The sequence below is a fragment of the Pholis gunnellus genome (genome assembly GCF_910591455.1).
Source record: "Pholis gunnellus genome assembly, chromosome: 10".
NCBI classification, from domain to species: Eukaryota; Metazoa; Chordata; class Actinopteri; order Perciformes; family Pholidae; genus Pholis; species Pholis gunnellus.
In genome coordinates, this window is record NC_136537.1 from 22136198 (window position 1) to 22150039 (window position 13842).

Here is a 13842-nt window from a genome sequence, read left to right on the forward strand (position 1 = left end):
GGTCTCAGGTCGTTAGTGGTCTATCAGTGATGTGCTTATTTCGTTTCTGCTTTTTAAAACCCCACACTAGCTATGAATACATATATTAAAAAAAAGACTATATATGGAACGAGTGAATGTATTCAAGAGCTATCTTTTCTTTTGTATAACTTGATGCTGTTGGCTGAGGAATATGCTGAACTGTTTATCATTAACGCAATGGGCCAATCTAGTCATCCCACCCCACTCGCCTCCACGTTTACAGGTTAGATTTAGACAATCCATTCATGGGACAATGCGAACGGTAGAAAACCAGTAGAATGCTTCATGGTTTACACAGTGGATGGTGTTGATGCACTGTGAAAAATGTCCATCTTAACACTGAAAGTTGTATTTAGCTAATTGTCTCTGAATAAGCTATCATATATTGCAGTACCATATGTAACTTTCCAGTACTACAAATGAAATAAATGTACATTTCAATGTATGAATGATTTCGAAGTAACTTTGATGCTCACTTTTTGATCCCACACCATCGTGCCACTTGATCCATCAAAACCAACACATTAGCATGGAAACTATCCTAAAAGCATTCACTTTTTATTACATTTTTTTAAACTGACAAACTAATTTCATGAATTTTTTTTTATCATTTTCATCATATAATCATTTCAGATGAAAGTTATGGCCAGACAAAGACCTCGGCTTGTTAGCTAGTAGCTACAGCTATCTGCCTTACATACAGTGGGTCACATAAATATACACTTGTACATACAATAGTACTGCATAGAACTACAGTATGCGTAGTAGTGGGTACATACTGTCCACCGGTGATCTGGATGAAGTTTAACGTGGTGTTAATTTAAAAAAGTATTTAGTTAGCAGAAGATTAGCTGATAGTTTCTCTACTTTTTCTTGTTAAGATGGACATTTTTTAAGCATCAGTGTGCTCACTATACAGGACTATCATTCTTGTCTGCTGGCGTCTGGATGTGATCCATCTTGGGAGAAAAACGGTCCGATTTTACTTTTTAAGTGCTTGAAATAGATATTGTGTATCCGAACCTTCAGGACAGACACATCAGTGACTGTTTGACCTGCGACGCGCCGAAGTTGGGCACTGATGGACCCATAGGGACGTCCTATGTGGTGGAGAGAAGAGTGTATAAATTGTGAATAAACTTTGAAATTCAATTTATTGTCGTCACTTTTTTCAGTTTTGTTTTTTTATTTTTGTGCTTTGAATCGGCAGTGCATTTCTGGGTTTTATTATTTGTGGTAAAGCAAAAAAAAAAAACAGCATAGCACACATGCATTTAGCAAGAATGGGCAATTACACTGTATATATTTAAAGCTTTATATATTAAGATAGTAAAAAGCTACTGACAATGACTGCATGATTATTGTCTTTTATGAAAAACAAATGACATGTTACATACAGTGGTGGAAGAAGTACTCAGATATTTTACTTAAATAAAACACAGAAGTCATGCATTTTAAAATGTTACTTTAGTAAAAGTACACAGGTATTAGCAAGTACTAAAGTATTAAAGTTAAAGTACTCATTTTACAAGATGCTCCCATTCAGATCAATGCGTGTTACTTAATGGAATTATGATAATCGATACATTGATGATTACATCACTTTAATATTAAAGCTACTATGTATATGTGGGGCTAATTTAAATATTACTTTGGTGGGTAGCTTGTGAACTTCTCCTGGGAAATCAATAAAGTTACTGATACAATGATATCATAATGTATTTATTGATTATATTTTGTATTATTGATACGAGTCAGGAAAGTACATTATCGTATAAATGTAGTTATGTAAAAAGTACCCTGGGAGGGTAATCACAAGAAATGGAAACGCAAAGTACAAAGTACCTTAAAATTGTTCTTAAGTACAGTATTTGAGTAAATGTACTTAGTTACATTCCACCACTGGTAACATGAAACGTCTTGCTCATGGTGTATTTTAAATCTTTAACACAAACTGCACATTCCTATGTGGTGCTGCCGCTGCTGGTCGGAGCCCACTGGTTGCGTTACTGGTCAGCTATTTTCAATAGGAGATGATTATCTTCTGCCCATAAGCTTCTCCCTGAGGTTTTCTGAGGCATCAAACAGTATGCGAATAAACACCACCAGCAAAACCACATGCAGCCTCGTTCCTACTCTGAAATAGGCTCGTATAGAAGACAAAGATCAAAAACAGAAGCAGTGGTTTAGAGAAAAAAACAACTATTTTTAATATCCGGCACAAGTTGTACATTACTGCGTGTACCATCCCTGTGTAGCTTGAGGGTACATACACTAACACTGCCAGCAGGAGCGACCGTGCTATATGATAATATGCACTTTAAGGGGCTCTGCATGGAGAAAAGTATTCTCTAATTAAAATACATAATAACTGTTTACTGTCATGAGGAAAACTTTACATATCACACTACATTATAGAGCTTTAATTCTAATAGCTTCTTATTTATGAGCTCCACATACACACAGATTGGATCTTATAAATGCATCATCCTCTATTTACTTTATTGTTGTTATTTCCTAGTCTTTAGTATGTGTGTAATGAGGGACTTTTGCTGTACTAGAGTATTTCAATTTGATCATATACTTCTGTTTTAAAAGAAAACGATCAATTATAAAATATGATCCTGTGTTGTCGATTAAACTATCCAACAGTAAACGGTAGTTACACATCTGCATTTGTGTTACATATGTATTCTGACAGTTGTGCTTGTGGCGTTTAGTCACAGTGTTTGAAATGGACCAACGAGTACTTTTAGTTTAATACTTCAAGTACATTTTGCTGTTAATATTTTGTACTGTGAAATCATTAATGTATGCCTTTTTCTTGTAAGAGTATTTTTACCTTCTTCTACCACTGCTTTTGTAAAACTGTTGAGTATATTCTACTGATGATCTTTAGAAAACTTTGCTTTTTAGAGAAATTCAACATTCGTGTTTAAATGTATTGTATATTCCTACAATTCCTTTCACTGTAAACAGTGAAGCTAAATCTCTTCCAGACGCGTTGACTACTTTTCACACATTAATCACAATGGGACCTTTTGTCTTACACAGACATTTCTTAATCTTTCTCATTCGGCACAAATCCTTGAGCTCGGGGTACCATGTGTGAGCGACTTCTACTCACGTTTCGTTGTGGTTGTGCAGTGTGACTGTGATTGTGTTTATATTTGGGAGGGAAATGACAGGCTACACTGCATGATTGTGCGCTACAACTGCCTTTTAAAAACAAGCGAGAACTTGAGGGCAACAGAAGCCTCTTTTACACGAGTGTATTCCCAGACATGCCATGTTTCTCTTTAATTGAGATGTACTCGACAGGCACAGGATAATTATAAAAAATGATGTTTGCATGATTGCAAAAAGCCCTCTGGGGACAGAGAGTGCTAGAACATGTTCAAGAAGATGCAATTGACATTTTGTTCTTCTTTGGGTGTGACAGTTCGTACGCTCAATGCGTAACAGCTGGATAAACACGAGCATCACTGTAAACATCTCATGAGGCCCTTCTTGCCTTCTCCAGACAGCTATAAATGATGTAGTCGCTGCTCTCCTCCTCCTGAAGGAAGGACCACAAACTCCTTCTTTGTCCGCTCAGACAATAAATAGCAGGAGGGACCCTCGGCTAGAGCAGTCCAACTCTCCACCTCCGACACCATGTGGACCCAGGACAGCGCTCTGATGCTTCTGCTCGCCTGCTGCCTTTGGTCGGCCGAGGCCCAGAGCGACAGGAGACAAAACATCTGGGACGATCCCATCAAATTCAAAACCCAGGCCAAGGACGTGTGCACCATGATCGTCACCGGTCAAGGGGAATACACCCGGCTGAGGCTGTTGTGCCGGAGCAGCAAGCGCTCCTACTGGTGCGAATACGTGGGCCAGCCTCACACCTGCGGCCCCTACAACAAAAACCCTCGTCACTACTTCGTCCAGATGATGTGGGGCCTCAGAAAGCTCCACAACGCCTGCCTGGCGCAGAGGCAGATCAAACCTCACATGTGCAGGAAGGCGACAGACGAGTCTCAGATGGTCTTCTCGGGCGCTTCCTTCCCCCGGTCGGCAGCAGAGGCTTCAGCTCGGATGAGACCGGCCGCACAGCCCGGCAGACCTTCACCCACGAGGCCTCGTCCTTCGCCCCCGAGGCCCGGTTCTGCGAGGCTAACCGTTCGAGTCCCGCCACGAATGCAGCCCACACCGAGAGCCAGGCCGCCACAAGCGACCGTCCCCGTGGAGAGCAACGCTAAGAGGATGGCTCAGCAGTACTGCTGGAGGTCACTTCAAGGCATCTGCTCCTACTTCATCGGTTTGGTTCGGCACTAACGCGGGAGGTGAGCTATAGAACGGCGCCTCTTCATTAACACTCAGCTTTTATTGTGTTGCTTCAGGACTAATCTAACAGTACTGTGGTTGAATGATAATTACTGTATATTTAAATCTAGTTTGCCTCCAGCGTTTGTGTGCAAAATTCAAACTTTTGTCTTTTACTTGCTCAAAATCTAACTAATGCACATAAATTACAACTGTATATGCATTTCTGCCTCTGCCATGTTCACAGATTTACAATTCTGATGATGATGATAATGTCGGATATCTGATTAAAACGGCCCTTGGAGGGAAATTCCAGACCAGCAGTTTGTTCATCTGGTAGAAGAGACAGAAGAACTGCAGCGCTCTCTTCAGGGGAAGAGATGCTACTGCTGTGACCATACGAAGACGGATCTCTCTGTGAACCTGCGCGCATCATCCTCCAAATGTCACGCCTTAGAAAAACCCGACCCATCTTAACTGTGTAAGAACAAACTAAGTGGCTCCCAGAGCATGCTGTGAAACACACATGTATGAAATGGTACAAACACTACTTTAATTATAGTGAGAATGTTTCTGCCGCTGCACAAACCTGTTCAACAATATATGGGAGTGGAAAGAGTACACAGATAACTCACTGGTCATGCATTTGTAATTATATATTGTTTACTTGTATATAATCTACTTGTATCACTTAATATTACGGTCTGAAAAAGGCAGTCATTTATGTTCTGGTGTATTTGACAGAAAGATATAATGAATGTGAAAATGATTTTATTAAAGAAATAAACATTATTCTCAATTATTCTGTGTTGATAAGCTTGATTTTATTTCTCCGTCTCGATGAAAAACTACAAAAATCAAATGCAAAAATGTAAATGTATTTTGTTAGGTGTTATTTTATAGTAAAAGAGCAGAAATATTGAAAACAACTGTCAATATTTCTTATATTAATCCTCATCATGGTCATCAATAAATAGTGGAATCACTTGCTAAACTGCATTTGACCATTAAGTGTCACTGTTGCTTAAATTAAACAGACCAAGTTCAATCAGTGGTTTTCTCCTGCAGGGACATCTGGCTTGTTTCAAGATACTTTCAGTCATTTTATCTTTGGCTCACTGTACTAACAGATGGTGACGTGAAGGTTTGAAACACTAAGAGTTGTAAGAATTTGTTTCAAACGAGTGCCTTAAAAGAGAAGCTATCATAAAAGCAAGTGGGACTTCTTAAAGCAGGCAGCACTATCTACCAAAACAGACTATTTTTATTCCCCAAATCTCAACGTAAATCTGGTGTTCACAAGTTTGAACAAAAACAGTTTTAAGTGTTTGCACCTTGCTTAATTTAAAAGTTCTGGCGACCAACTAAAACAGAGAGAACATAGTTGTGAAAGTGCACGAAACGGTGAGGAAGAGTCTATGTTTGTCCTTTTTAAAAGAGCAGATTCTGAATACTTTATTTCATCTGATTTAACCAGAATCATTTCATTAATTCATAACAATAACACGCAGAAATTTAACTCAAAATATCTCATAATTTCACTGGCTGACTAACATGAACTCAACAAACTTTGTAAGCCGTCCAATCATGCATGCATGTGTGTGTGTGTGTGTGTGTGTGTGTGTGTGTGTGTGTGTGTGTGTGTGTGTGTGTGTGTGTGTGTGTGTGTGTGTGTGTGTGTGTGTGTGTGTATGTGTGTGTGTGTGTGTGTGTGTGTGTGTGTGTGTGTGTGTGTGTGTGTGTGTGTGTGAAGGGGAGGGCTCATTCTGCAGCAGCGTACTGTAACTGCAGGTGCAGTAAAGGAGACTCAGCTCTCACGTGTCGGGACTGAACACTGAAGTTTACTCTGAAAACTTCAGGTAAGTCATCTCCGTTTCATCTGGGCTCAGTCTGTCATGATCACCGGTTACTGATCACTTTGGAATCAATATAGCATTAGGGCTTATAGTGTGTGTGTGTGTGTGTGTGTGTGTGTGTGTGTGTGTGGCTGCTGCTTACTGCCTTATATATTACTACAATTCCTACAGTTAGTTAAAATGCCCTGTATGGTATTTGACTAATTAAATTCATCATGGTTTTCTAGTTAAATCACTATTATGTGACTATAAAGGAGTGTCTGCACTCATATTGTAGTATTGTTATTTGTCTCTACTTTCTATGCCATCGCTGAATATTCAGGTCACCCCATATTCTGATCGTTTCATCCAAGGCTGTCTTTTAAATTAAATCTTTATTTGCCACTGCCATGTTTAGAGGCAGTAGGGATATTTATTCATATCTCTCAATCCACTAACATTTTAGTCCTCTTTTTATTCTGACGTATTCCTTTGTAGTTTATGTGTATCTTCTATTTCATTTAACTCTTTTCAAATCCAATTTATGTGGCTTTTAATATTGTCTTGTGTTTTTTTTGCATCTTGTATTAATTCATGTTTAAGTCTTAAAGTGAATCACTTTAACGTGCCTTGAAAGATGCTATTCTAAGAAGTCATTTTAGTCTAACATATAGGTCTAATAGGGAATAATAATGATTCTTTGTAAGAAGGGAAATGAAAGGGATTGAAGGTCATACATCTAAATCCTAATCTCTCCTCCTGCAGGCTGTTTTGTGCTGCTTCCATGGCTCTCCTCACCAATTTCGCCATCCTGCTGGTCTTGGCTTGCATTTCCCATCAGCTGATGTTGAGCAGCTGCCAGAAGAGCCACGGACGGCGGGGAAGAGGGGTGGACAGAGGACAACACAAAGCCAAGCCGGGGCCGAGGGTCGGCCGCCAGTCCAAAGCCGTCCCTGCACAGCCCCTCAAGGGCCGAATGGTCACCAAAGACAAGTCCTCGTGCACCTGGGCAGCAACGGGCGAGGACATCTTCACCCTGGGTGTCACCTGCAAGAAGGGCGACAGGAGCTTCAGCTGCGAATATGTCGCCAGACCGGCTGTCTGTCGCCAGTACGCCTCCAACGTCAAACTGTACTGGAAGCAAGTGGCCAGGGCGCTGAGGAAGCAGACCAGTTTGTGCCAGGACAGCCGTGCGTTGGTCAGGGCGGGCGTGTGCAGAGGAGCGGCCAGAGAGGCTCATTTCAGACTCCACGACGCTCAGAGGAAGACTCCTCCACCTTCAGCACCCAGAGCTGTCAAATCCTGTCAGCCTGGTAACAAGAAGCTGGCTAAGGAGCACTGCAACGACTCCTGGTCAAGTTTTTGCACATTCTTTTTTACCATGGTGCAGGATTATGACTGCTGAGACAGAAAAAGTGAATCGTTAAAATAATGAATTCAGCTCTCTATGCAGTAACAGCAACACTTAGATGTATTTCTCCACATCCCTATATGATTCTAACACTAACACTTTTTTCCATCTAATGTTCGATTTGTCAATTTGGGAGACATTTACTGGGCTGATAACTAAAAACCCGCTTGAACAAGAGAACCCTGTCTTGTCGTTAATGTCTAAGCTCTTTTGTCTTTTCCTAAATGTGTGTGCGCAGTCCTGCTGAAGGTATTCGCTGGCAGATTAGCAGTTTGAGCATGTTGGGTATTGACACAGTAATTTAACCAGAGGGAGTGTAATTTGTAGAAAGCCTTGGCCGGCATACTTTCTTTGGCTCTGACAAGCCTCTGAATTCACACAAGCTCAACTTGCAAAAATCAAAGTCGAAAAGGCAGCAGGGTCTTGTTCAACAAAGGATGTTTGTCAGATTAAACCCAAGATACAAGTATAAAAACACTCCATTACAAACAAAAGTCCTGCTTTCAAAATGTTACTTTAGGAACAGCAACAAAATGTACTTACAGTATCAAAAGTACAAGTACTCATAATAAGGCTGGTGTCAGTGTTATACTATTGTATTACTGGATTATTATTATTATTGATGTATTAATTTGTTCTCAGTACTAAAATGTTGCCGTTGGTCAAAGTGGAGCTTATTTTAACTACTTCATACTTTTAGTAGATTAATCTGTGACATTGGATCATATTATATAAAAGGATCCTATGTTTAGCATTTAAAGTCTTAGAGCAACTATTGCTCTTAAATACATGTAGTGAAGTCAAAAATATAATATATTCAAGTACAAGTAGCAGAAGTACTTCAAAACTGTACTTAAATACAGTACTTAATGCATATTACAGGGTTATTTCTACGCTCACTGAGAAAGAGTCCCTAGCATCAGTTATTTGTGTTGGACGAAATCTTATTTTTACCATCGACTTGTTATTGACCTGAGGGCTCCCACAGAAAAAAAATCCATTCAGCCCCTTCACAATAAAGCTGATCTATATTTTGACAATTTCCAAAATCCTTGGTTGGGGTAATTGAAGCAAAAAGGGTAAAAGAAAAAAAGTTCCTCACTGCTAAAAAACAGATGTTTGTGTTCCAGAATGTACAAATGTGATTAAGCAAACAGGACCAATAGTTGATAATGTGACGTGACATCACATCAGGATTTAGATGAATCAGCATCAAACATGATGCGTCAGTACCAACGTTCAGCAATCCAGCTTTTTACAAGAGGCAGACACGACTTTCTCCACCGCCGCAGCTCCAACAGACCAGAACGCATCATGCTGGCATCTGAGAAAGGCAAACGACTCTAATTTTTCTTGATGGTTAGTTCAGCTCCATCTCCTGCTGTAACATAATGCATTTACAGCAGGAGAAATCCATCACATGCACAGACGCTCAGCAGGTTGCATTCTGGGCCATGTAGGAAATGGCAACAAAAAAAGAATATCTGCAGGAATGCAGTGAATATAGAAGTACATTTAGGGAGGAGTTTCTCTTTCAAGCAAGATTCTGAAACAGCAACTGCTCAAGAAAAGCAGCTCGGGAAATGTGATGCAAAGCAGACGCTCAGTAAAAACAACTCCCACAGTAAATGTGACAGAAAATCACCTATTAAATAAACAACTTTGTATCTAGTTAATCATTTGATTAAATAACCAACTGAGTGTTCAAAGCTGTTGAAAATAGTTTCACATTAGACACCAACTGTCCTTTCAAATGCATCAACCCACTAAATATGAATATTAGTAAGGACATGTGAATAAATACATCATTGTACAACTGGACTAAAGCAGCTTCAGTTGTTATATTGCGATATGTTATGTTAATGCCTCTGCTTTAACTAGTTAGATCCTTTTCAGGAAGCACTTTGATGACCCTGATCTGTTCTGTGGTGCCACATTCTGCGTTCTCAGAATAAAAAGTAACGTTATGTTGAATAAAAAGACACAGAATGAACTGCTGTCCACAGTATGCTGCAGCATGTCCCAGTGAGAGAATACTAGCATACACAAGTGTCCACAGTTGTTTGGACAGATGCAAAATCACAAAATTACACATTTTACCTATTTGTTATGTTAATAATGCGCTGTTTCACATTTCCTACACAGTTTAACACGGATGATAATAATAATCCAGGTGAGCACATACCTGTCCTCGTGACGTTTCTGCTCAGTTTGGGTGACGTTAGCCACGTTAGCTCTGCAGAGCAGGACCAATGCTACGCGTCGTTGTCCTGCTGCTTTCATGCGTGTGAATCCTCTCGGGAAAGATGCCTGAGCTCATAAAAAGCCTGTTGTTGACCAGGTACCATCTCCTCCGAATAACACACACGGGAAGAAAAAACGTCCTCTCTGAGCCAATAACCGCTACATGTTAAATGTAGTTATTTTTACCAACAATTTGGTTAATAACAATATCCCACCGAGATGTTTAATCTCACATAATTCTAAAAAAACAGACTTTTAAATGTGTGCTCATGGTCACACGTGTCACATATGGTTTAAATTATTTCCTTTTTCTAATTGATAAACACGAACGTCTGCCGACCACGAGCCAATGACGACAACAATACTTGTCAAACAGCCAATCAGATCAGATCAGCGGAGGCGGGAGTCAATCAGCCTTGCGCATGCGCATTATAGATTTTAGCTATTGTGCTGTATCTAAAATCATGTTGAAAAATATGTTATTGTAGTTTTTATTATAGTAATCTGACTATCCCCCTCCATTTTTTCAGCAACACAAATTCCTTTACATGTTGTATTGTGCCACAAGAGCTAAAATAAGCACAGTACAAATGTATATATTTTTTGGCTTTATAGTGATCCGATGATAAAAGATAAACTTTAATTGCAGGTTTGTGACGAGACACAAACTCTGGTCGATACATAAAACTGCTGTTACTTCACCCACCACTCCAAGGAAAGCACAGGAGGACAAAACATGTGAAATAGACACACATGACTAAAGAGGTCAATTTAAAATGTTAAAATGTGTTTAGTCTCCTGGGCTTTCCGCACCACCAGACTTCCAATAATGTAGTTTCCCTCTTGATTTATAGAGGGCACACTACTTCTTGCATTGGCATTGGACATAAATTATGATGTGTGAAATTATCCAATTTGGATACAATTCCTAGAGACACTGGAGTGGAAAAGACATATTGCTGTCAACATGGGCAGTATGCAGGACTGGAGGATCAACACTGTCAGTGACTCTCAGCATCACTCTACGTTGTTGTTGGCTATTGTTTCAGGTTTGGTACTTCATGCTGGTTAAAACCCTTCATATCCTATTATAGGCCGAGACAAAGCATCCTTCCTGAGTGGACTGTGGGTGTTGTGGACTTACAGGTGGCCTGACTGCCTGTGGCTCCTGATTGGCTGAGAGATGTGGGCCTAGCGTTGGTCAAACTGAAAGTTTACTATCGACTCTAAGGAGATTTGTGTGTGTGTGCGTGTGTGAGCGTGTGCGTGTGTAAAACCAGGCTTACACACTCCTATGCATGCCTGGGCATTTAAAGAGCTTTCACCTCGGTGGAGCCAAGAATACAAAGACCTGAATGGAATTAATGAAACGCCACAAATATTACATTGTTAGTGTGAAATGAGACTGATTAGCATGTGCTGGTCGCAGGTCAGGACCAAGCAAGAAACCAGCATCCACCAGGACTGGACATAAACTGGACTATAACTGGCAGAGTCACATGTTCACACAGAATAGAGTGAGCCACTTTAGAGCGGGGATTGACCTGAAATCTTTGGTCAGGAAGTTATATAACCATCCTAAACTGTGGGGAAATTAAACAACTTCATCTTTCTTTATTTGAGAAAGAAACATGACAGTGGAGGCTGGTTTGCAGCATTTTCCTGCGGTGTAAATGAGCATCCAGCACAGAGCACAAGTGATTTATGACATTTAGAATTCGCAGCTGCTGGCCACATTAACGCTGACTCACTCTTATTGATTAACAGCCGACCAACCACCCAAACTGGAGACATACTGTAGTTATTTTGTATCGTAGCACAGTTGAGATCTTAGCTAATGCATCCGTTTAAAAAAAAATTAACAGGAGCATAAAATCATACATTTTGTGTTGGTATTTGCAGTTGTGTCCAATAAGGGAGCATTAAGGAATTCCTCAACTCAGCTGGTTTCCCTCATTTAAATTATGGACTGCTACAGCAGGCAATACTGCACCTCATTTTCTAATTGCATGAATGCCACATGAATTTAAACTTTCCAATACTTAACCAATATTCATGAGGGTTTTTTTTGTATCAATGTTGTAAAGATTTGTGTTAAGTCCAGACATGTTTAAAGTGTGCGATAACATTAATATGTAATTTTTTATCTTATGTTTAATTTTTCTCTCTGTTTTTATTGTGTTGTAATTTTGGTTGTAGACATTAGGGTACTTTTCATTGTTTATTTTGCGGTTGAATACTACTTCTGTTTGTTTGGATTGGTTGAACTTAGTCTTCATATTCTATAATCAATAAATATATTTCTGTGCAAAACACTCTTATCTTAAGACATCTGAAACAAAATAATATATGAGATTAACAGCAATGAAAAGCTCAGACAGCTACAGCTCTTTCTGAACGACTACGGGACTAAGGTAACATCAATTTGAGTAAAGTCTTTTTGCAGTAAAATTGGACACGTCTGCAGAGAGAGCATGAGCCTCTGGAGGAAAGCATGCCAATACATGAACACATTTTCCAACTTCAACCTTCAGGCGTTTTTGAATAGGCCACGTCTGGCAGACAGCGATTTGATGAACACGAGGAGAGGCTTGTCAACCGGGACACTGACTCTGGGTTATTTTTGATTTTTAGGATGAATGTATGGATCCGAGCTCAGACTTCTATACGCATAACAACACTGTTCTAACTCACTCAAACACCACTCTGTCTTGAATTTAGCTTTAAAAATCAGAAGAAACTGGTGCAGTTTATGCATCCCACTGGAATCATGAAAATCAAGTATATCTTAATGTCTTCGATCCCAGCGACACTTTGATACGTTCATTTCACTGCTGTGAGGACAAGCACTTCTCAAACTCAGAACATTGTATTAAAGTCTAGTTCTAATGGAAAGTTCAAGACATAAAATGTATCTGAATGGGCTGAATCACATGTACGTGCATACAACACAGAACAAAGACAAAACAAAAGAAGATAAATAAATACACTGTCAAAACAAAATATATATGATCCTCAAAGTCAATGAGCCATAAATGCTGTGGTAGAATACATTAAGTCCCTGTGAATGTAGAGAAACAAGGAGCTCATTTTAAACGTTGCTGCCCCCCTGTGGTGCAACTCCAGCAAAGTGGGGTCATCTCCCATCTATTGATCCAAAGACCCAATTAGTGTGACATCAAGCCTGTTCATGCAGAAAGACATGGAAGCAATAGATCTCTTTATATGAGTCAACAAATGTCTAATAGTGTCCCATTACTTATTGATCACTGACAGGCGCATAGTAATTGGAGTGGGGGTCAGCTGTTCATTTGTAATTAATGAGAGCAGGAGAGCCGTTGACATGTAGGCTTTAATAATTCAGCAGCGGTTGATGTTTTTTCTATGTTGCATTTCAATACATGCTGTGAGCACTACAGACAACTGCTAACATAACAACACGGCAAAAACAAATTAAGTGTTTAAAAAATAAGCAAAAGTGTAAATAATACAAACATTGCTACCATTGTCATCTACAATAAAATAAAAACTGCACTTTCACTCATTATTGAGGTGTTTAAATAACATCTAATAGGAAACAAATATTAAATATCTTTGAAGTCGATGCACTCTAACTGCTGTTAATGTAGAGGTATGTTGTCATCAGTCAAAAAAGACAGGAGAGTTATTCACACAAATTCAATCAATAAAAAGCAAAAGTCAGAAGGAATCAACAACTCCAGATCAATAACCTCATCTCTCATGCATGTAGCAGCATGGTCAGTGTTGCCAGATTGGGCTTATTTCTGCCCAATTTGGCTACTTTTAAATAACTTAAAAAATAGCATTGGGCTGGTGGATGAAATATGGATTTTGTATTCAATCATCGTAAGAGATAACGAAGGATGTACTTACCCTGACGTCATCGTCATTTAAATTATGGCTATTTGTGTTTTTGTTTTTTAAACTGCACTCTTTGTGGGTTGCAATAGGCTTCTTATCCAACATTTTACCTTTGGTTATTTGATGCAGATATGAAGCTTT

At 39.4% G+C, this 13842-nt stretch overlaps 2 protein-coding genes across 2 annotated transcripts; both read left to right on the forward strand.

Annotated features, from left to right (window-relative positions):
• Nucleotides 1–3678: 3678 nt before the first annotated feature.
• On the forward strand, nucleotides 3679–4645 carry fgfbp2a (fibroblast growth factor binding protein 2a; the record flags this gene model as incomplete). The annotated part of the gene is made up of 2 exons (XM_079167187.1): nucleotides 3679–4349; nucleotides 4577–4645. The coding sequence occupies one exon, from the start codon at nucleotides 3679–3681 to the stop codon at nucleotides 4339–4341; it is 663 nt and encodes a 220-aa protein (XP_079023313.1). The 3' UTR covers nucleotides 4342–4349; nucleotides 4577–4645.
• A 1489-nt stretch (nucleotides 4646–6134) lies between these two features.
• Nucleotides 6135–7755, forward strand: fgfbp1a (fibroblast growth factor binding protein 1a). Its single transcript, XM_079167892.1, has 2 exons — nucleotides 6135–6188; nucleotides 6930–7755. Exon 2 carries the CDS (start codon nucleotides 6949–6951, stop codon nucleotides 7567–7569), a length of 621 nt encoding a protein of 206 aa, XP_079024018.1. The 5' UTR covers nucleotides 6135–6188; nucleotides 6930–6948; the 3' UTR covers nucleotides 7570–7755.
• The last annotated feature ends 6087 nt before the right edge of the window (nucleotides 7756–13842 follow it).

Bases quoted from the DNA above. Each gene is read 5' to 3' on its own strand.
- fgfbp1a (XM_079167892.1), top strand. From the start codon at position 6,949: ATGGCTCTCCTCACCAATTTCGCCATCCTGCTGGTCTTGGCTTGCATT.